Source organism: Xiphophorus maculatus, chromosome 1 (genome assembly GCF_002775205.1).
Source record: "Xiphophorus maculatus strain JP 163 A chromosome 1, X_maculatus-5.0-male, whole genome shotgun sequence".
NCBI classification, from domain to species: domain Eukaryota; kingdom Metazoa; phylum Chordata; class Actinopteri; order Cyprinodontiformes; family Poeciliidae; genus Xiphophorus; species Xiphophorus maculatus.
In genome coordinates, this window is record NC_036443.1 from 17,922,076 (window position 1) to 17,943,976 (window position 21,901).

Sequence of the window (21,901 nt, forward strand, 5' to 3'; positions counted from 1 at the left end):
CCATCTGGGTTCAGGCTGACAGCTCCATCCTGCCCAGCCCCCCACCTATCCCTGTTGCTTAGAGGACTCGGCTCCTATCGGGTGTAATATTCTGATTGGCTGCCTCGCCTTCTGGGAGGCGTGCGAAAGGCGTGGCCGACACATTGTGATCTCACAATCAGCTGTTTTGTACGTTTCTACATTCTGATCCGAGGATCAGCTGGAAGGCAGCAATAAACAGGAAAATCTGCAGCAAAGGAAACAAAAAAAAAAGAGGAGGAAGTAGCTGCAGATGTTATGATCTGAAAACAAAAACATCAGTGTAATTTTTTTTTACACGAAGCCCTTCTTCTAAGAAGAAAGCCTTTTATTTTTGTATATTAGTGTTCCAACTACCTCACGTAAAGGCTACATCTAAAGCTATGCTTTAAGAGTTGTCGTTTCTACTGTGTTTTGACACCTCGTTTACAACTTGAACTCAAAGGCAGGTATGTATGTTTTCATTTTTGTTTATCTTCAATTTAGTCTTTTGTGTCTTGGCCGTGGATCTTGGACAACGAATTTGCCGGCCAGCCTCTTGTTATCCTGGTTTTGGGGGGCATTTATTAAACCCATTCCCTGGTTATTGAATAATGTGACATTATGTTATAACGTATTTGCCTTTGTGACCCATACTGTAGGCTATTTCTGTCCGCAGTGTATTCTATCTGTGATGATCTATTATTAGGACATGAATAAATGCGAAGACAGTATCGCGGTGCAGAATAAGATGCGTAAGAAGGCCGATTTGCGCTCATATGTTACTATAAAGAATGACTCCAGCCTGACTGAATATATATGCTCAGCCAGCAGCCGCTGTTTTGCAAACTGCACCAAAATCCTGATGTGGGTCTATGGCGGATGTTGACGTATTTTCAGCCTCTTTTTTTTTTTTCCCCAGGGTTCATTTATTTTGCATAAAATCCTAAGTAATTCAGTATAAACACCGGTCTTTTGTGTTACCGGAGCCTGATCCAGTTGATGTCTTGCGAGCAGTGCATTGAGGCGCACAGCTGTCATTGCTGTGACCCTTCAGCTGTGGAGCTTATACGGATAATTCATGTTTAACCTGAATACCACCAACACACACCGAGGGAGTCGCGACTTCTCCCTGCTTCGTACGACGAAGCTGAAGCTGTTTTATTTACCTTATAAACATCACGGGCGTCTTTGTCATTTTCAGTGTAAATATTAGTGCTGCTGGCGGCATAATCTTTACATAAGCGCAGTTCTCACGGGATCCATCGACAGGCACGAAATGGCCTTGCCGTTTCAAAATGCAGACTAGACACGGACAGCGGAATATGTTTCAAAATACATGATCTTGCATTTCGATATGTTTGCTGTTGAGACCTTTTTTTTCGCCTTTGGTAGCAAAATGGGCTGGAGCTTCAGCCTCAGCGTCAGTGACGCAACGTGACGTCAGAGGGTTCATGTTTTCATTCTCCAGATCTCCGCCCATCGCGCTCCTTTCTCGCCTCCCTCTTAGAGGAAGTCTCAATTGGAGATATTTATGCATTTAATACATAAGATATCTATATTGTAAGTTTGAAAACGTCTTGTATAATTATATTGCTTTTATCACCAGCTTTTGCTTCTCCCTATAGACCTGAGGGCAAAGCTAGGGCCGCATTTAGGAGCTTGTGGGTCCCTGAGCTTTAGTCCCTGAGCTAAAGCTAGTTTTGATGCCCTTCTCACACAAGTTTCTGTTATATTCATTTTGCAGTACATTGAAAGTTGGGTATGAGCGATGGTCATAATTGCCATTAGACACACATCAACATCAAGATTTTCTAAAGCAATCTTTAAATTTTTTTTCTCTCTCTCTGATTCTTATAAAAACACAGTCTCATTTTTAGAGATATATTCAGCCATGCCTGTATGTGGCACTGTAACACAATCACCAGAATACACAGAGGTTTTCGGAGCTTTACCATGTTCTAGCAGAAGTTGGCTAATTGCTATTTGCAGTGGAAGCTAATATAATATTAACCTTGCTGCCCTGGGCTTGGAGACATGTTACCATTCTCACCTTGGTGAAACTTGATGAATGTAGCAATTAGTGAGATGATTATTGTCATTAAAAAAAATAAAACTTTGAAAACCTAAGCTTAAAATATAAATGGCAAGTTGGTTGAATTAATGTCCTACAATGTAATAAAATGGCTAAGTTTTATTCCCTGTAACTGATACTGTAATACAATTATAATCTGCAACCCAAAACCTAGTAACGTTAAGAGAGGTTTATGTGCTCTGTAGCCAAGCACATAAAAGGCACTGCAAAGGAAAAGAGCGCTCCAGCCCACAACCTTTAAACTGTGCATCAGTAAAAGTGCCCAGTTGTTAATCCATAGATTGTAATAATTAATGTTTGCCAATAGCTTAAATTATACAGGCAGACATGTGATCTCTTTTGCCACATCCAGTATCAATAACTATGTTTAAACCAGTAAGTTCACATTTCCAAATTCCTGAAAGACTGAAAAATGATGCACTGTCAAAACAAGTAAATAAAAAAGTTTCATTAGTGCATCATATACAACATGTAGATTGTGTTTTAATCTCAGGCAAAGCAGACCAGAGTCTTCTCACTTTGAAAGGTTGTGTGTGTATCTATAGCTATTGACAGTCATGTGTGGGGGGGGTTTCGTAAAATTGGACAAACCTGTAGAAGTGTATGCTTTGTAGCAAGTGGCAACCATGCATATATGTGTACCTATTGACAGCAAACTTTATTATTTAATTATTTGGGACACAGACAATATTACTAAGAATATGTAACCAGAAGCAGTTAAAATTGAATTATATCTCTTAACAAAGATACATCAGTAAAGAATGTCATAACTGAGTTAACGTATATGTTGTCAAGCAACCCCAAATCTAAAAATATTTAAAGTGTGTCAGTGCTCTGCATAGAGACCAGGTGTGGTATTTGTTTCACCTACAGTCACTTGGTTTAAGTACATAAAATATGCCCTTTGAACTTGTAAAGGTTGGACAGGGCCAAATGTTTTAACATTGCTCTGTATTAGAGCAATGAGGCACTTGTAGGTGAGGCACTTGTCCTTTGCCTCCTCTGTTGTTGCTGCATTTCTGGTTTTATTTGCATGCATGGGTACAGTCATTGTGTTTGTTGTTGCATTGTCATTGTCATTCTGCTCTTTGCTTAATGAATCATTACTATGTTCATAAATCACTTTTTGTACATGTTTACTTCACAGATATGTTAATGTAATTGACAGTTTAAAGCTTAAACACATGCCATCCAACAATCAATACATTTCAATCTTAAATCAAACTTAACATTAATTTAAAAAAAAACAAAAACGATAACGACAATCAAAATCAATAGTTGCATACAAACAGAATCAGTTGTGACATCAGATAACCGTTGTAGGGAATCGAGTCCAGTAAATCATCCTGGGGCATTTTGTTATGAAAAGCTTTATTTTTTTTAATTGACTGTGTCAACTGTTTGATATACTGTGATTGTGTTTATTATGAGGGCTGCACAGTTGGTAGCACTATTGCTTTGAAGTAAGAAGTTCATGGGTTCAAACAGATCTGGGTCTTTCTGCTTGGAGTTTCCATGGTCTCCCTGTGGAAGTGTAGGTTCTCTGTTTTTCGTAAATGTTAGTTTAACTGGTCTCCCTAAATTGTTGTAAGGAGTGTGTGTGTGTGTGTGTGTGTGTGTGTGGCACTATACTCTATGAGACCAGAGTTGGATGATGGATGGATGTTTATTCTGTAGTGGAGGCAAAGGGGGAGATTTGAATTTCCCAGGACATTTAAAATGCCTTTAATCTATATTTAGCTAACTTTTTTAAGGCCATTTTGCTAAATCACAGTTACAATGATGATGCTTAACTTTACTGATGCACTTTCAAAGGCATGTTTTATTTTAAAACACACAGGGCTTTCTCCCTGTGTGTCGACCTGTAATGATTCTGGATACAAGATTAGCTTACAGCTCATGAACTTAATGAAGCACTAAGCACCATTTTTTGCTACAGCCATGTTTTGAAAACTCACTGGTTTTATTAAACTAATATTTTTTAATTTATCTCTCTCCTTCTCCCCAGGCCTTTGTTCCAAACCAAGTGAAACCTTACATTTGCACTACAAAAGTCTCTCCTGCTTTGATTTGTCAACTTCAAGATCAAGCACAGGACTTTAAGTGGAAACAAGAACATCAGGCAGACAAATAGCATTACACAACAACTATTACATTGACAAATACAAAAAAGAAAAGGCAGCTACTGCATAAATTTTCTCTGTGGGAGAGCACATAGCACATCACAGGCATCAAAACTTGACGACACAAGCAGAAATGTTTCAGCGTCTTAGCAACCTGTTGTTCGGGGAGGTGGAAGAGGTGGCAGCTGATCTGAAGGGACCCAATCCATGTGTGACTGAGGCCGACGAAGAGGGATGGATGCTCGTCAACCTGGCCGGTGAGTCCAAGAGTTCAGGGATGGAGTGGTGGGGGGGATCTGTCGTTTTATTTAAACATCACAGTAGAAAATACACCGGTCAGGCATAAAATTATGACCACTAAAAGTGAAGTGAATAACACAGATTGTCATTTTATAGAAGTGTGTGTTAATGGATGTAGGAATTTTAGTTTGACAAGGAGCAGTTTGTAATAGACGGCTGTGTCAGTGAATCTCTTGCACCTAATTGGTGTCCCCCAGTCTGCAGATCAGTCATAAGGGTTAAAGAAAGAAGTAGTGGTGAATCAGAAACAGGGCTGGTGATGAACATGGGGAGCTAAGACTCAAATCACACAGACTGTAGCTTCAGTCTCATCTCAAATTGGTATTTATGGAGCTTCATAGCTGCAGACTAGTTAGGGTGGAAACAATATTTCCTGACAGTGGGGTTGTCTTTCAGCAAGATATTGCTCCCTGCCAGAAAGCAGAAATAGGACAGGAATCGTTTGAAGAGAATTCCCCTGATCTACATCCAATGGTGAATCCGTGGGATGTAATGGACATTAAAGTCCAGTCCCTGGAGGCCCTACCTCACAGCTTATGGACCTGCTAACATCCAGTGCCAGATGCCGCAGGAACCTTTCAGGGATCCAACTCACAATTGGGGCGGTGGTCACACTGTTATGTCTGATGGTGCAATTAATTTGTGTGTTATAAAGTAAGAAATATTCACCTCTTCCTTGCCATTGCATAATGCAGTTAAAATCTGAAAGGTAAATGGGGAAAATGGAGTACGGTGTAGAATCAGTCTGGGGATGGCGTACATCTACATGGCTGCCCTGACACCAGTGCTGTCTCTCTGCAGATGAAAGCACAGGAACATTCAGATTCATCCACTTTTTGTTCATGGTGGGATCTTGACAAACACAGCGACTGCAAAAAAAAAAAGCTTGTTTTGATACCTTTAATGGAGCCGAGCACATATCAGCACGCCAAAAAGTCGTGCTGATCATTTTGTCCCTTTGCCATTTTATGCCTTTGCAGTTTTGGTCAATTTCTGCCTGACATTTGGGGTTGAAAAATTAACCATTAGAAACATGACATGTCATACCAGTCATGCATCAATGCATACCAACCTAGGCAAAGCGTAATACCTGCTTTTAAGTAATTTTCTGTCTTCTGCTCTTAGATTACCGTAAGAAGATGCAATTATGTGTCTGTGATAAATATTTTCAGCCATCATGAGGTCACTCAGTTATTTTGATTTGATCTAGAGTGCAAATATGACATATTTTATTAGACAGTTCACTCAAACTGAGTATTAGGACCACCATCCATGGAAATCAGGAGTAATGTTTTCATCACATTATTTCAATTGACTAATAAACAACAAAAATGGACTGGTACTGAGTTTTAAATTATGCATAGACGAGGTATGAGCATATGATCTTTTTCCATACTTAACATGGAAGAAAAATAAACTTGGATGCAATTATTTGTGGGAAACAATCATTTTATTTAAAGATATGAAATGGCAATATGTGGGTACAAAATGGAGAAGGGGCTACCTGACCCAGAGCTCATCAAAAGTACCTCTCAGCAGAATCAAAACATTATGTCACTGACATCATTACAACCTCAGAGGGTCAACACAACTAACAATGTGACTCCTTTATGTTTTGTGTTTCCTTACCCCTTCTTTTTTCCCCTCTTCCAAATTTTGTTTAAACACCCTTATATATCTCACATCGGTATGTGTGCGCGTGCGTATGTGGTCCCTCTACAATGATCCTCCACGTCCCGCATGGCCTTTTGAAAAAAAATTTTTTGCCACATTTGCAAAACAAAAAAAAACTTTTGCAAAATCATCCTCCTGCCTTTATTGGCCTTCCCGTTCCCGATCTCATCTGTGCCATGTCCTTGAAAGACTCTGACTGCATGATGCAGGTGGAGGATGATGTGGGAACCCCACTGACTGCACAAGCATCACCCCACAGTAAACTAGCAGATCACCAAAACATGCAAACAAGGACTGAATGCCCAGCCTCCACGCCCCGTCTGCCTCATAAGCGTCGCAGGCCGCATAAAGGTCAGACACAGGATCCAGCAGCACCTTCGGAGCCCCTGTCTTGTCCCAGTGCTAGTCCACCACACTTAGGTGCCGCCACACCCGTGAGCCTCCCAAGACGGGCCAGACTGTCCACGCCCTCCTCCACCCCGTCAATGTCTCCAGGCTCTGGGAGTGAGTGCGGGGGCAGTGGGGGTCCCAGTAGGTCAGGATCAGAGAGAGGCTGCATGGATGAGAGCTGGTTTGTCACCCCTCCCCCCTGTTTCACTGCAGAGGGAGCCACGGCAGAGACCAGCCCCATGGAGGACCTGCTCATAGAGCACCCCAGCATGTCTGTGTATGTCTCCCCCAACAACCTGTCCATGCTCTCCAGCAGCAACCTGTCTGTGGTGGGGGAAGAGAGCATTGTCAGCCTGGCGAGCAGTGCGAGGTGAGAAATTTTTACTCACACTATATCTCATCTTCACCTTCTTTTTTAACTAATAAGAGTCCTGCTGTTTTTTTTCCTATATGCAGCAGAGTGTCTGAACCAGCAGCTCCCCCTGCCACCCGCAGCACTATGCCCACCAGGGTGAGCCGTGGAGCGGCTGGCCAGGCTGGGGCTTTGGCCAAGGTCACCCAAGTGGCCAGGGTCCAGCGTTACAAGGCTCGCATGGAGCGCCGCCATCTGAGCCGCAGCCACATCCAACGCCAAAACCGTGTGAGGGAGCAGGTCCCTCGTCACGCTTCGCACACCAGAAGCACCTTCCTTCATCAACCCAGCAAGCGCAACTTCTGTCACTAAGGTTACCATCAAAAAGAGGGGTTTCGTTTACGTCTGGGGGTATTCGTAGTGCAGAATCCACCATCGACAACACGTGTCCTCCCACAGCACTTTTAGCTTCCATTTCCATACATTACGTCAGGATGAGTCACAGACTGACTCATCTTGGTCATTTTCCATCCAATCTGCAGTTAGAAAGCAGTTGCTAAATGTAGATCTTTGTAGATGATACGATTACCCCCTTATTGTCCTCCAGAATAAACAACAAAAAACAAAAAAATAAGTATGTTTTCAATCTTTATCCAGTTATAATTTCTCAAAATGGCAATAGCTGAGTTTTTTATAGAAACGTTTTAAAGACATATGAGTTTTATTTTTCTTTATTTAAAACCATAATACTGTGTAACCATCATAGAAAATAAAATAAGATTGAAATAGCCCCTTCTTTCATACTCTGACTGGAGGAACACTCTTCCTAGCAAATCCATGAAACGTGATCATGATTTTAATTCGGTTAGTTTTGCTTACAAAAGGTCGAAGAAAATACCGTCTGGCAAGGAGAGAAAAATCAACACAAGTTGGTTTCTCTGCAAAGTTGCTTTACTAAAAAACGTGTTGCCAGAGGAAACAATTGATTCTCTTCTCTGCCTCGTGAAGAAGGTCACAGCATGTAGGAGATGGTGAGAGTATGTGCAAAACAGACTAAAGAGTAAAATGAATCCCTCAGTATATGGTTTTAAAGAAAAGTGGTTTAACCCTCAGAGCAGCCAGTGAGAATTTAGAGATTTGGGGCTCACATTTGGGTTACAAGGTATAAGCAAGACATGATAGGTGAAAAGCAGTATTGAAGGCAACTCTTTACCTTGTTTTCATAACATGGATTTAATCTTATTTTATCTGAAGTCTCTTTTGCAAATTTTCACCAAGAGAGAAAATAAAACTGTTCCTGCAGTCAGATGGAAAGATTTGGCTTTTAAAGTTAACAAATCAATTCTCCTTGGAGATATGTCATTTGCCCAGCCATGTTTAACAAGAATATGTGCTGTGAACTTAAATTAACTATGTAATTATGTTGGGTTTTTTTTTTTACAATAACCTATTGAAAGAGGTCTACAGTACCTTGCAAAAAGGCTTATAACCTTTGATTTTTTTCACACTTTGTCACATTACCACTACAAGCTTATGTGAGAGACCAAAAACAAGTAGAGAATAATTTTGAAGTAAAAAAAAACTTGTACAAGTAGAAAACCTAAAATTTGTGGCTTGCACTTGCTCCTTTTGAACGAATGATAGAACCACTTTTTGTAGCAGTTACAGCTGCAAGTCATTTCTACCAGCTATGGACATGTAAACATACATTTCTGCCCATTTGTCTTTGCAAAATATCTTATGCTAAGTAAGCCTGGATGCAGAGGGTCTATGAACATCAGTTTTCAAGCTTTGTCACATTTTCTCTGTTGTAGTAAGGTCTGAGCTTTAACTGGGCCATTCCAACACATGAAAGGGGTTCACTCTAAACCATCCCAGGTAGCTGTATATTTAGGGTCGTTGTTCTGCTGGAAGGTGACTCTGCCTCTATCCCAACTGCATTGCAGAATCTTAAAGGTTAGGATTGCCCTATTTAGCTGCATCCCTCTACCAATGACCTCTGTCCGGTTTCCTTGTTCTGCTAAAGAAAAGCAACTCCACAGCATGATGTTGCCACTGCCATGTTTCACGGTGGGAATGCTGTGTTCGTGTTCATTTTCTGCCACACACAAGATTTTGTATGTAAGCCAAACATTTTACACTTTAGTCTCATCTGACCAGCACACTTTTCCACACATTTGCTGTGTCTTTTATATGGCTTTGGCAATATAGACAAACAAGATCTGTTATGATTTTCTTTTAACAATTCAACATTGTAACCATGTTTCCATAAAGATTAGTCTTCACAATCGTACCCTAATTTGGTTGGTCCCATAAAAATCCCAATTAAATATACTGAAGTTTGTGGTGGCCATGTGACAAAATGTGAACAAGTTCAAGGTGCTTGGATAATCCTGCAAGGCACTGTATTAGGAGAAAGAGAAACAACAACTTTCTTAATGCCGTACAGCAAAAACCTTGCATCGGTTCATCAACATGCAACATCGCTCCAACCACTCCATAAATGTCCAGCCCTTTTTGTTGCTTGAACATCCAGTTCTGACATCATCCACTTTTACAATCTCGCTTACTGATATGTATTCAACAATATTAAACAATGGTGCTGAAGTGTATACTAATGTTTGTAAATTATTTTAAGACATGGATGTAAGTTTGCACTGTCAGATATCGTGTGGGTAAAAGTTTTAGCAGTGTGCTGTGTGCTTGTTTTTTTCTTTCTTTCTTTCCGTTTTTACTTTTGTGAAACTTTTTTTGTTTTGGATCCTGAAACGTGAGAAGGTGTACTGGCATACTAAATGCTAGAACCTTTCCTATATGGGGGAAAATACTAATTATATATATATAAAAAAAAAGTGTTGGTCATTTATTTTTCTTGTAAATATTAGAAAACAATTTACAACTCTCCGTTATAGATGTCAAAGCCTCTGGACATAGCGTCGAGTGGGGACTGAGGTTCGATGAGGCTGCAAATGGTCTCAGAATGACACCCAAAACATCACTAAACTCAGTTAATTTGCCATAGGCAAACCCTGGCCTGTAGAGGGCAGTGTCGCACAGCACCTGCTACATGAATGGTAACAACGTCACACAGCAACGATGACATAGTTTGAATACATCTCTGAAGGAGTTCAAGTTCAACAGAAAGATTGTCTGTGGATTCATTTCTGATTGTTGTCTTGATGTTTTGCTTGAATGAGTGACATTATATGATTTTTTTTTCTGATGTACCTTTTTTGTTTCCTCTTGTGGCCGAATGAAAAAGTCTTTGCACTCAAAATATAAAAAAAGTGAATACTACCTTGTTTTATTTTTTTGCTTGCTTTGAAGATAAACATTATGTAATCATTTATATCCAAAATAATGCAGAGCATATAAGGTGTTGAACTCATCACCTCCCCACACACACACAACATATAGTGCTGTCTTTAATGACATCCACAGTATTCCAACACTATACTGTGCCTGAGAGGTAGATAATGTTAATCTGTTGCAAATAAAACAGTGAAAGATCACAAGTGTGTGTAAGTGTGCAAAATCACCACAGATTGCAGGTGGAAAATGTTTTCTGTTTTGAATCTTTTTTATTCCCCTCTCCACCCCCTTCCTCACTCAAAAATGAAAAATGTTTTCTGTATGTTGTGTCTGATTATCATTAAGGTGTTATGCTTTGCGTGAAAGTTCTCAAAAATTGGTTGTGGATGGATGTGAGGGATGTGGACAAAAAGAGGCAAAAGACAAATAGTTTCTATATATGAAAAGAAATGTACTGCATTAAAGGAAAAAAAAAGATGGACATGCTCGTATTTTCCCACATAGCTATTAGAAGTTGTTTAACATTATGGGTGTTTCAAACAAAAGGCATCGAATGTATGGGAGGTGATTTCCTGTATTATGTTGTGCCCTGAAAATAATGGCAGCTTAAAAATACTCGGGAGGATTTGTCCATATTACACCTGAGTTGGTACAACCCCTCCCTCATTCATTAAAAAAAAAAAGATAAACCTATAAACATTTGAAATTTTGTGTATCTGATATTTATGGTGATTGTGCCTTTTCACTGTTTCTGCATGGTTTTTGTGATGTACTGATTCCCCATTCTTGAACAAGTCATCCACTGACAGACAAGATCTATGCAAAAAAAAATATCAAAGGATGGGAATTTTTCAGCATTCACTCAGACACCCCTCCAATAAAAAAATATATATATACATATATTTAAAAAAGAAACTGAACAATAACAGTAACAACCAGAATAAATACTCAGGTTAAGACCTGAATTCTGTCTCATTATTTTAAGTCTGACATTAATTTAGGAATGTAATTAAACATCACCAAATGCAGGAAGTGATACATTAGTTGTTCTAATAATGAATAAACAGTTTGGCATAAAAAATATTGCTAAAGAGAACAGGTATCTTCATTTATATGTTTTAACATATTGGGTAAAATTCAAACTTTATTTTACACACCCTAGCAATAAAGGGCTGGTTCTGCTTATGATGTTGGAGACAATAAGGTGAATGTAGTTAAGAAACAGTTCAGGAATGAATCCACATTATGTGAACAGACGGGTGTGGCAATCAAGCAAATATTGTCTGTAGATCTGGGCGTTGTGTTCTTGTGTGTAACACTGACTTAAAATAGTGTGCACAAGAAACTCAATACAGTAATCATGAAAACACACACAATTATGCTAAAAATAAACAGCCTAAAGGAACGGCACAACTCTCCATGATTTCTTTTTGGCAGTGAGGGTGATATTTTTTGTTAGTCTCAGGTTTAAATGTTATAATGTGGCCAGGAGGAGTTGCATTAACAGCGCCATGGTTGAGTTCCTCCTTCTGCTTCCCTGCAAAAAGCTAATAAGGCAAAGTAAAAGTAAAATAAAACATGAACGGAAATGGAGGGAGAGGCGCTCTGTCACAAGTGTGCTTCTAAAATGGGAAATGTTTCGAGGAAAAACCAAGAGCTAGATCAAGAAATTTTCGAAATTAATATAGCTGCCACCCTGTTATTTATTTTTTTCCTCATCTTTTTCCCCCCTTGGGGAACAAATAATAAAAAGAGAGAAAAAGCAGCAGTACACCGACATCTGAGACTTTTTCATTCTTTTCTCAGGTGAGGGAGAAGAAGACAATAAATAAAGGGAGGGTTTAAGGTTGAGCAGGTTTATGCACCTGCTATGACGTGCTTTTCCACTCCAGCCAGTTAACCAATACTCCGAGGCAGCAAATCCAGGAATCGCGCAGAGAGTTTCCCTTCTTGTTATGATGCAGACGGGCGAAGAGGCGAAGGATTAATGTTTTTCAGAAAGAGATTTCAGTGAACCTTCAAGGCCTCAAGCTCTTTTCCACCGAAGTAAGTCTGACGTTGGTATATAGAAGACGACCAGAACCCTCTGGCTATTCTTTTTGGCCTGACAAATAGTAAAGGCATCCAATTTTACCTTTTGGTTACACTCAAATGTATATTTAAAACAGAGGGTTCAAATTCCGATAATGATCCCCTAACAAGTCCTACCGGTTGTCCGACACTCAATAGGAAGTGAACTTCAGCGTCGAGCTGCGGCTGCTGTCTGTCTGCGGGGAGGGATTCGGTCGCTGGGATGACTCCGTCCTTCCACCTCACCGGCTCCGCATAAAAACCTAAAAAAAAAAAATTAAAAAAAAAACGCCAAGGAATGCTTATATTGAACAACATGTATTTCTCGACAAGGGTAAGTGTTATTGCCTCACACCAATGCTCTTAGAATCAGAATATATGGAAAGATGCGTTAGCTTGTAGCAGCGCGGTAAATAAACAGCGCACGAATTTAACCTCGGGAGTTTTAACAGGCAATAACGCTGTTGTTTCTATTAATAACGAACTCTTTTGTTACTTGACTTTTCCAGGAAACATGTTGTCTTATTTGCAAACATTTGCTTTAGGCGTCTTGTAGTTTATTAAATCCTACAAGACGCAGCTGATCGTAGCTGTATTAAAGGAAACTGCTTGTCTAAAACTAGTCGGTCAATCTGCATGTTTGTTTTTATGTCCAGGTGGAAGGAAAAGCACCATCATTGGAGCTACACACGTGTGCTTTGGCCTAATGAAACGTTTCCCAATTAGACCCGGCTGCAGTGATCTAGATGTGCCACAATCACACTTAAAACTACAAATCCCTGCAGGATTGGGATATCATGAGAATTTAAAGAAGCTGCAGGTTCCGGATTTGCAGTCCCTAAAAAGAGGAAATCCATAAATTTCTCATTATCTTTTCTTTTATTATTATTATTATTTTTTTTTTACAAACATGTATTTCTTGGCCTAATTCAAGAATTTAGAAAACAGAGTCAGCACAAGATCCACTGCAAGTCATGCACAACCCTGCTCCAGAAGCTGTGGCAGCCTATCCGGGTGGAAGTGGGGTGGACAAGGATGCCAACCCAGAGACAACCTTGGGGAGCGCCTACTCTCCGGTGGACTACATGAGCATCACCAGCTTCCCCCGGCTGCCGGAGGATGATGTGACGTCTGGAGAAAACACCCTGAAGTCCCGCAAAGAAGATGACAACGTCCTGAGCGAGCAAGACACAGGTAGGACTCAGGAAGTCACGTCAGGAATCATTATGCAAAATACTTCCTAGTTGAGCTTATCTTGCCTGTTCATTTAAATCTGTGGTTAGAAGCATTGCTTTTTTTTTTTTTGTGAAACACTCTTTCCTCTTCTTTCCCACTTGTGGCTGCTTTTCATTTACGCTTTACTCATCTCAGACCCAGATCTGTTTCTGAAGTCGGCTCGCCTGCAGCGTCTCCCGTCCTCGGCCTCAGACTTGGCCGGCCACGATGTCGCCTCGCTGCGGGAGACCACTGTCGACCCTTTCACAGAGGAGTGCGCCTGTCAGCGGGACGGGCTGACGGTCATAATCACGGCCTGTCTCACCTTCGCTACTGGGGTCACTGTTGCCCTCATCATGCAGATCTACTTTGGCGATCCGCAGGTACTGGTCTATTGCTGCTTCCTGCTCATTTAATGCCAACAGCGTTGCATCACTTCTGTTTCTGTGAAATGAATAATTAAGAGATTACGGTGTGTATCTGCTTGTCTACACTTGTATACGCCTTTTCATAAAAAAAAAGGTGTGATGAATATGCTTCCTTCCGTTGTCTTTTTTATGTTTTCAGGTCTTTAACCAGGGAGCGGTGGTGACAGATGTAGCTCAGTGTACATCTCTGGGGTTTGAGGTTTTGGGGAAGCAGGGGTCCAGTGTGGATGCTGCCATCGCTGCTGCTCTCTGTTTGGGAATTGTACACCCTCACACCTCTGGCATTGGGGGGTGAGTTACTTAAACTTAACAGTGAAAACACAGCAACATAAAGATTAAGGAACATCACAGGAAGACCAATAACAAAGTTTTGGTGAGGCTTAAAGAACATTCAGGCTATAAAACATTATAACAAGCTTTTCATATCTAACTAAGTGACATGCAGTCCATCATCTGAGTATAGGAAGAGACTGCAAACGTACCGTCCAGCCTAAATTGACTGTCAGGGAAGGAGAGCATTAATCAGAGAAGCGGCAAAAAGGCCAATGGTAAAGCTGAGCTAAGCTGCAGAGATTTACAGCTCAGGTGAGAGAATTTGATGATTGGACAATTGTTAGTCAAGCACTCCACAGATCTGGGCTTCATTATTGAAGAATAGCAAAAATAAAGCCACTGTTGAAAGAACAACATAAGAAGCTTTGTTTGTACTACTTCGCCACAAGGCATGTAGTGGGCATAGCATGTATGAGGCCAAAATTGAATGTTTAAAAACAATAATTATACAATCAGCACTACTTTTTATTGGTTCATCACATGCTTTATGTTTGCCTCTGTCAGCCAACTTAATCATTATGCTGGCTTGAATGTCTGCGTTGTGGTCTTTTGATGTGTAGTGGTGGCGTTATGTTGGTGCACAACATTCGTAAGAATGAGACAAGAGTGATTGACTTCAGAGAGACGGCGCCATCTGCCATTCAGGAGGACATGCTGCTCTCAAACCTTGACCTTAAAGTACGTTTTTCTTCTTCATGTCAGCCTGCTAGAAGTGAGAGATAAAGGTCTGCAGTTGCTCTCTGCTGCCTCTAACATGTTGTTTATTTTTTTCAGTCAGGGTTGCTAGTGGGAGTTCCAGGGATGCTCAGTGGGATGCATCAGGCTCACCAGCTCTATGGCAGGTAAAATTATTTGTTAAATTTGTTACAAGCCATTATATTTTGCATATCTCCATTAATTTCATTTTTTCTGTTGAAATTCTTTTAATAAAACAAAATATTTTGCTTTTATTTTAGGGTTTTTTTATGTGTTAAGTTAACTGTAACAATATGTTTTTAAGCTGTCACGTTAGCATGACTATTAAGTTGTTTGCTGACTTAATATTTTGTTTTGCTAGGATACCATGGAAGGATGTTGTTTCCATGGCAGCAGATGTAGCCAGAAATGGATTCAACGTTACTCACGATCTGGGTAATTACAGATTATTATCATGCCAGACCCCGGGTGCAACTAATTGTCCTTACAGTTGCTCCTTTCTGCAGACAGAAGCAAGGCACCATGTTTCTCTCAAACAACATAAAGTGAAGGCACACAAACTTTAGCTGTAATCTCACCTCTCTCTCCCTTTCATTTGTTTATTGTTTTGCAGCTGAAGCTGTGAATAAAGTGAAGAATAAGAGCGTGTCGGATGCATTTCGGGATTTGTTCCTCCCCAACGGTCAGGCTCCAGTTTCCGGACAGTTCACCCGACGCCTTGATTTAGCAGACATTTTGGACGCGGTTGCAGACAAAGGAATATCAGAGTTCTACACTGGGAAGCTGGCACAGGAAATGGTGGCTGCAGTAAGGAAGACTGATTTCTGTCTGATTATAATAGCAGTCAAGAATTTTGCATAGTGTCCATACAAGATGAGTTTTGTTCTGCAGACATCAAAAGTCTAGTTGTACCTTCATTTTATTGTATCATTTTATTTTTTTTATTGAACACTAATGTCAAAATGGAATTAATGTTGATAATATGGTTATTACTGGTTGCACAGGAATATCATAAACAAAAATGATATTACATTTTCTATATAGCCTGTAGTTTAACACATTTAAAATACACTGTTGTGTTGCATCATGCTCTAAAGAAAGTTAAAGACTTTGGCAGCTTTCAATGTTAACTCTACTGATTGTGCAGCTTTGATGAATAAGATGCAGATTAACCTTGTACAGATGATTTGAGGACAACTTTTCTGCATTAACGCTCCAGAAAGTTTAGTTTTGTCTCATCTGACCAAAGCACTTTTTTCCCATGTTTGCTGTCTCCTCTTCATGGCTTATGACAAACTCCAAACAGGACTTCTTGTTGCTTTATTTTGACAATAACTTTCTTCTTACCCCATAAACTCCAGATTTATGGAGTGCTTAACTCACAGTTGTGTCGTAAACAAATTGTCCCACTTGAAATACTGATCTTCATCCCAACTCTGTAATCTTATTGCTTCTGATGGCAGTCGACTTAATTAAGCAATATCAATGGAAAGGTGGCTGAATACATAGTTTTGATACAAAAAAGCTGTTGTACAAGGATGTATCATTTTCCTTTCTCATTGTTGATCTCTGCTCTATTGGTCTGTCACATAAAACCCCCGCCGAACAGTGGGATTTGATAATTGACTTTTCAATAAAATGACCCACACTGGGCTGAATAAATATCAGCGTATTAGAAACAAGCAAACCACTGATCAGTTGATATTGTCACTCAGCTGATTCAGTGACTCTGACTTGACCTTTAAAAGTACACTCCCTGGTGTTAAGCTGTGTGTTTGATTAGCGAGGCACTAACACACTGGAAAAAGACTTTAGCTCGATGATAGATAACATAGTGCTGCCAGATGCAAACACTGGAAAATCTTGTTCCTCATCACCATCTTGAAAGGTTTGTCTCTTACCGCAACTTGACAGAAGTAATATACTTAAATTTAACTGTTCAAATATGTTTCGTAAAAGCCAGCAATATAAGCATATTTAACCTAATTCTAGCTTTGTAATAGGTGAAGGCAAAAGATGGCGTGCTGATGGAGAAAGACTTTGGAGACTACAGCACTGTCATACAACAGCCAGTGGAAATCACCTATCAAGGTAAATGCTCCTTATAACCCATCTGAGCAGATGGAGAGACACTTTCAAGTACAATATTCACTTGACCTGGTATGAACACTTTTTTCTACCAGTCCTCTTATGTTTCCTGGATGATTCTAGAATGAGCTAAATGTCCGTTCTTGACTTTGGCAGAAGTGTCATTGATGCTCTTTTGGACCTGAAGTGACCTGTTTTTAGTCTAGGAATCCAAATTAAATTCAAACACTGATCTTATTTAGTAACTACATATTTTAGCCCCTTTTATTATTTGATTTGTTCGTGTTTGATATCATCATGTCTTTAATATTGTGATCTGTTGGTGTTTTTGAAGGACATCATATCATGGCCGCCCCGGCCCCACATGCAGGTGTTGGATTGATCACTGCACTCAATATTCTTGAAGGCTACAATATTACGAACCAAGTGCCCAGAAGTAGCACCTACCACTGGATTGCAGAGGTAAATAATTATACATATATGTACGTATTTTTTAATTCTGATTATAGAGTATAACCACTTTGCATGCTGGATTGATTTCTGTGTTTTCTTCTGTTTTATTTGACAATAACCTCCCCAGGCTGTGAAGATAGCATTGGCCCTTTCTAGTGGACTGGGAGACCCTATGTTTAACGATTCTGTCTCAGAAATTGTTGATAAGATGCTGAGGTACAAATGAATCCACCTTGTAAGAAGCCAAATTAGTCTCTCTCTTAGTAAAACATCAGTACAGAACCTCTTCTCTTTGGTCTTCCAGTAAACCAGAGGCTTCCCAGCTCCGAAAGATGATCAACGACTCCCAAGCTTTCTCTGTCAACCATTACACTTCATCATTTCCAATGAAGGACGGCGCAGCAGCTGCACAGGTCATGGTTATGGGCCCAGATGACCACATTGTGTCAGTCGTCAGGTACGTCTTATTGTCAGTTTGATAACAAAAAAACACCCAAATTGTTAAAGTTGCAACACGTTGTATTTTTATTTTCTTTTAGCTCACTAAATAAACCATTCGGCAGTAGGATAGTGACTTCGTCAGGTATTCTTCTAAATAGCCAGATCCTGGACTTTTCGTGGCCTAATGAAACACTGAGCTCATCACCTAACCCTGTATGTATAACCTTCGGCTTGACCTACTTCTTCATTAAATTATTTGTTGCACCATCTTACGGCTCTTATCTTTATGTTTTCCTTGTTGTTGCAGCATAACCTCATTGAGGCTAGAAAAAGACCCATGTCCTTCCTGATGCCCACAGTGGTGAGGCCAGCCGTGGGATTATGCGGCACATATGTGGCCGTTGGATCTTCCAACGGAGAGAAGGCCCTCAGCGGCATCACACAGGTTAAATATTCGCCTTTTAGTCCTGTTACACATAGAGCTCTCTCATAAAATTTATATTTTATTACAGTTCATGTAATTCCTCCACAGGTACTTATGAATGTTCTCTCTTTGCGCAAAAATATGAGTGACAGTTTAGCGTATGGCAGACTCCACCCACAGCTGGAGGACAACATACTCCTGGTGGACGGTGAGTTTTTCCTCTTTTGTCAGGTTGGGCACAAACATCGTGATACTTACTCTTTAAGCCAGTGTCAAGGTATCATATCGGGATTAGCTAGAAAAGTTAAAATGTATGTTTAGGAATAAGTTGAGTCTTTTCAGTCAAGTGTTATGTTCAATTTAACATGTTCAGAATGATTAATTTGTCTCCACAAACATTAACCTCTCCTTCTCTAAGCATGTACTGTTGCAAATTGTTACTTTTATCTGCATAATTTATTATGCAGTCTATGTAAAGTAGAAGCTTGACTCTGGCAAACAAAAACACCAAGTGTCTGTGTCTATACCAGCAGTTACCAGAGCTAAGCAAAATGTTGAAACAATTTTAAATGCTTTTATTAACTTTTTCAGATGTTTAGACTTTCTGGGATCTTACATAAATTTTTGTTTTTCTGAAGTATAAACATGACATGAGACTGAGACCCATGTATCTGTTCTGTAGGTTGGACAGTAACCCATATTTATCTTTCCACCATACACACAGAGAGCAGGATGTATCATAGATAAGAAAATATCAACAAACATCACGGTTATAAAACTGCAGCACCTGTCTACAGCTATTAACTGGTTTCCATATGCGGGTCTTTCCTGTCATATCACATGCAAACACACCGATTAACTATACCTTACTGGGACTAGAAGAGTAATGCACTGTGGTCAGCTGAGAACAAACTTCAGCTTTTTAGCACTCAAACACTCCAGATTGATCTGGCTTGAAACAAATAATTTGTATGTAGAATAGCACCACAGACCATTAAATATGGTGGGGGATCTGTTATGGTGTGGGCCCGTTTCTCTTCCAAAAGCTGTGGAAACCTTGTTTGACTGCACAACAGGGATTATTTAAAATACCAGGAACTTTCAAATGGAAAGGTAGGATATTGTGCCAGAAAATAGAAAATGGGTCATCATATGGTCTTCTGGTGAAATTTTCATCCTTAACACATGGCCATATAAGCTCAGAAATGTAACAAAAAAGTGTGCCTTATCTTAAAAGCTTTGTTTCAGATTATGCTCCACCACTAAAAGATTAACTTATTTGAAGGCAGGGTTGTCATAAAAGTGTCCAATAGTGTAAAATACCTCATAGAGACACACAATCCAAACAAGTTGTGATTGCTACACCCACTGTGAGTGTTATATTTGAGCCACATAAAAAAAAATATCTTAACCTTCTTGTCGTGTTCTTTTTTCTTTTACTTTACCTGCTACAGCTGAGTTTTTAAAGGACGATGTGGAGCTGCTGGAGGCAAAAGGGCACAATGTCGAATGGAGGGACGTTCTTTCGTTGGTGGAGGGAACACGGAGAACCAATGATCTCATCACCGGGGTGAAAGATCCCCGCAGTGCTGATGCCTCCGCCCTCACTATGTCCAACATGCCTTAGTGCATTACTTCTTCCTTACTGCAACAGTAAGAGAAGTGGTTTTTAATGACGAAGAAAGGAGGCTGCTTAATAAATAAAACAACAAGCTAATCCGATCTGCAATCATCTAACAGCAGAAACACATGCAGGTTTCCCTGAACTAACATGGTACAAATCTGACCCTCTTTTAGAATATTAAATTGGAATCCACTTTAATGTTGAAAGTAGTGCACCTCCTCTCAAAACCTCAAGGACCGTCCTAGCACAGTGTACCCTCTTGTAAAAGTACACACCCATCCCAGAAATGGCTTAAAAGTCAGCTGCTTGTATTATACACAGTAATGTAAAGTTTATTATTGAATCAAAGTGAAACAGAAGCATGAGCGGTTGGTGAAGTTATTTGTCCGAAGGTGGCGAAATGGGAACAATTTTTTTTTTTACTATTTTAGTTCCCGAGTTTTGCACTAGAAATGGCTTTCAGGAATTATGAGTGAAATTCCTTCAGAAAATAATCAGTCTTTTGCAAGGATTCGTTGGAAAAATGAAGGGGTATGCCAGACCAAAAAGTCAACATTTATAACATATTTGAATCACCTTCGCTTACTTTGTGATTGCACATAACCACCTAGAGCTTAGTGGAAACGTTTACACCTGTTACAAATCCTTGCTACATCTCACCTGAGAAGGAGTGTCTCAGACTAAACTAACAACCTCCCCTCCTCTTTCTGTGGCATGTAACTGTGATTCGATGTTACTTGGTGAAGCTGCTGGAACTGGAACTGTTGCGTTGATTTTTTGGGACCATGCTACAGACTAGAGTGCATCCGGAAAGTATTCAGATAACTTCACTTTCTCTACTATTTCTTATGTTACATCCTTATTCCAAAATTGTGTCAATTTAATCTCTTTGCTCAAAAACCTACACACACCCCATTATGGTAGTGTGTTTCCAAATTTATGACCAGCAAATTCTTGGTTTTCTAATTTTTAAACAGAAATAGAAAACCAAGAAATCACATTTCCAAAAGTATTCACAGCATTTGCTTAATACTTTGTTGATTCCCTTTTGGCAGTGATGACAGCCTAAAATCAGTATCTGCCTATCTTTAGGCAATTCAGCTCATTCTTTGCAGTTCTTCTCAAGCTCCATTATGTTGGATGGGAGACGTCTGTGCAGCCATTTTCAGATCTCTGCAGAAATGTTCAGTCTGATTCAAGTCTGGACTCAGACAATTCTTATTTTTTGGTTTTCTTTTGTTTTTTTTAATGCAAAACTCTCTAAAACGTTTTTCTACATTGTCATAATGGAGTATTTGCATGTAGAATTTTGAGGAAAGACATACATTTAAAACAATTTGGAATAAGGCTGTAACACAATAAGATGTGGAAAAAGTGAAGTGCTGTGAATACTGTACGGATGCACTGACACTGATAAGTTGTTACATACAATTTTAGACTAACTTCTGCTCTTTTCTCTTCTTATCAAGATATTTTTATTAAGTTCCACAGGTCTTAGATATCAGTAAGTGTTTGATGAGTGCAATTAAACTAATCCTGTAGACACTGAATATTTTAATTTTCTTAATTTGAAGGTTATGTGGCTGGATTATCTCTAAATAATTTAATGTGATTTCTGTTTTTAAGTTAATGTTTATTTGACTGTATACATTATTATCATTTATATAGTTTTAATAACACATACCAATCAGTGCATCTTATTTGTGTACCGGTGCAATTGTATTAGATTGTATTTAAGGTATGAGCAAAATGTTTTTGCATACTTTATCACTGAAATATAAATGCCAATCTCAACTAGTTGGATCAGTTTTGGTCTTTCATCTTTTTTGGGTGCGATGCGGTGCGGATACATTTGCACATCTGATGTCTGGGCAAACAGTTAGCAG

The 21,901-nt window shown here is 39.6% G+C and overlaps 2 protein-coding genes and 1 long non-coding RNA gene across 5 annotated transcripts; 2 read left to right on the top strand and 1 right to left on the bottom strand.

The window, feature by feature from the left end:
- Window positions 1–171: 171 nt before the first annotated feature.
- tp53inp2 (tumor protein p53 inducible nuclear protein 2) lies at window positions 172–10,940 on the top strand. Of its 3 annotated transcripts, XM_023331719.1 has the most exons (5): window positions 172–467; window positions 4,101–4,472; window positions 6,379–6,693; window positions 6,793–6,949; window positions 7,036–10,940. In XM_023331719.1, the coding sequence occupies exons 2-5, from the start codon at window positions 4,349–4,351 to the stop codon at window positions 7,301–7,303; spliced, it is 864 nt and encodes a 287-aa protein (XP_023187487.1). In that variant the 5' UTR covers window positions 172–467; window positions 4,101–4,348; the 3' UTR covers window positions 7,304–10,940. The 3 variants fall into 3 exon arrangements, with proteins under 3 accessions (XP_023187487.1, XP_023187440.1, XP_005801709.1); XM_023331672.1 differs by having other exon boundaries at window positions 6,379–6,949; XM_005801652.2 differs by lacking the exon at window positions 6,379–6,693.
- Window positions 8,545–12,509, bottom strand: LOC111608343. Its single transcript, XR_002752613.1, has 2 exons — window positions 12,452–12,509; window positions 8,545–12,347 (listed from the first exon to the last, which is right to left on the bottom strand). It is a non-coding gene; the product is annotated as an uncharacterized LOC111608343 (long non-coding RNA).
- Window positions 12,041–21,823, top strand: ggt7 (gamma-glutamyltransferase 7). Its single transcript, XM_005801654.3, has 18 exons — window positions 12,041–12,289; window positions 12,473–12,647; window positions 12,970–13,133; window positions 13,248–13,507; window positions 13,685–13,911; window positions 14,096–14,247; window positions 14,850–14,967; window positions 15,064–15,131; window positions 15,347–15,420; window positions 15,599–15,792; window positions 16,989–17,076; window positions 17,408–17,535; window positions 17,654–17,742; window positions 17,831–17,983; window positions 18,066–18,180; window positions 18,275–18,412; window positions 18,500–18,599; window positions 19,846–21,823. The coding sequence occupies exons 4-18, from the start codon at window positions 13,288–13,290 to the stop codon at window positions 20,016–20,018; spliced, it is 2,037 nt and encodes a 678-aa protein (XP_005801711.1). The 5' UTR covers window positions 12,041–12,289; window positions 12,473–12,647; window positions 12,970–13,133; window positions 13,248–13,287; the 3' UTR covers window positions 20,019–21,823.
- Window positions 21,824–21,901: the final 78 nt, after the last annotated feature.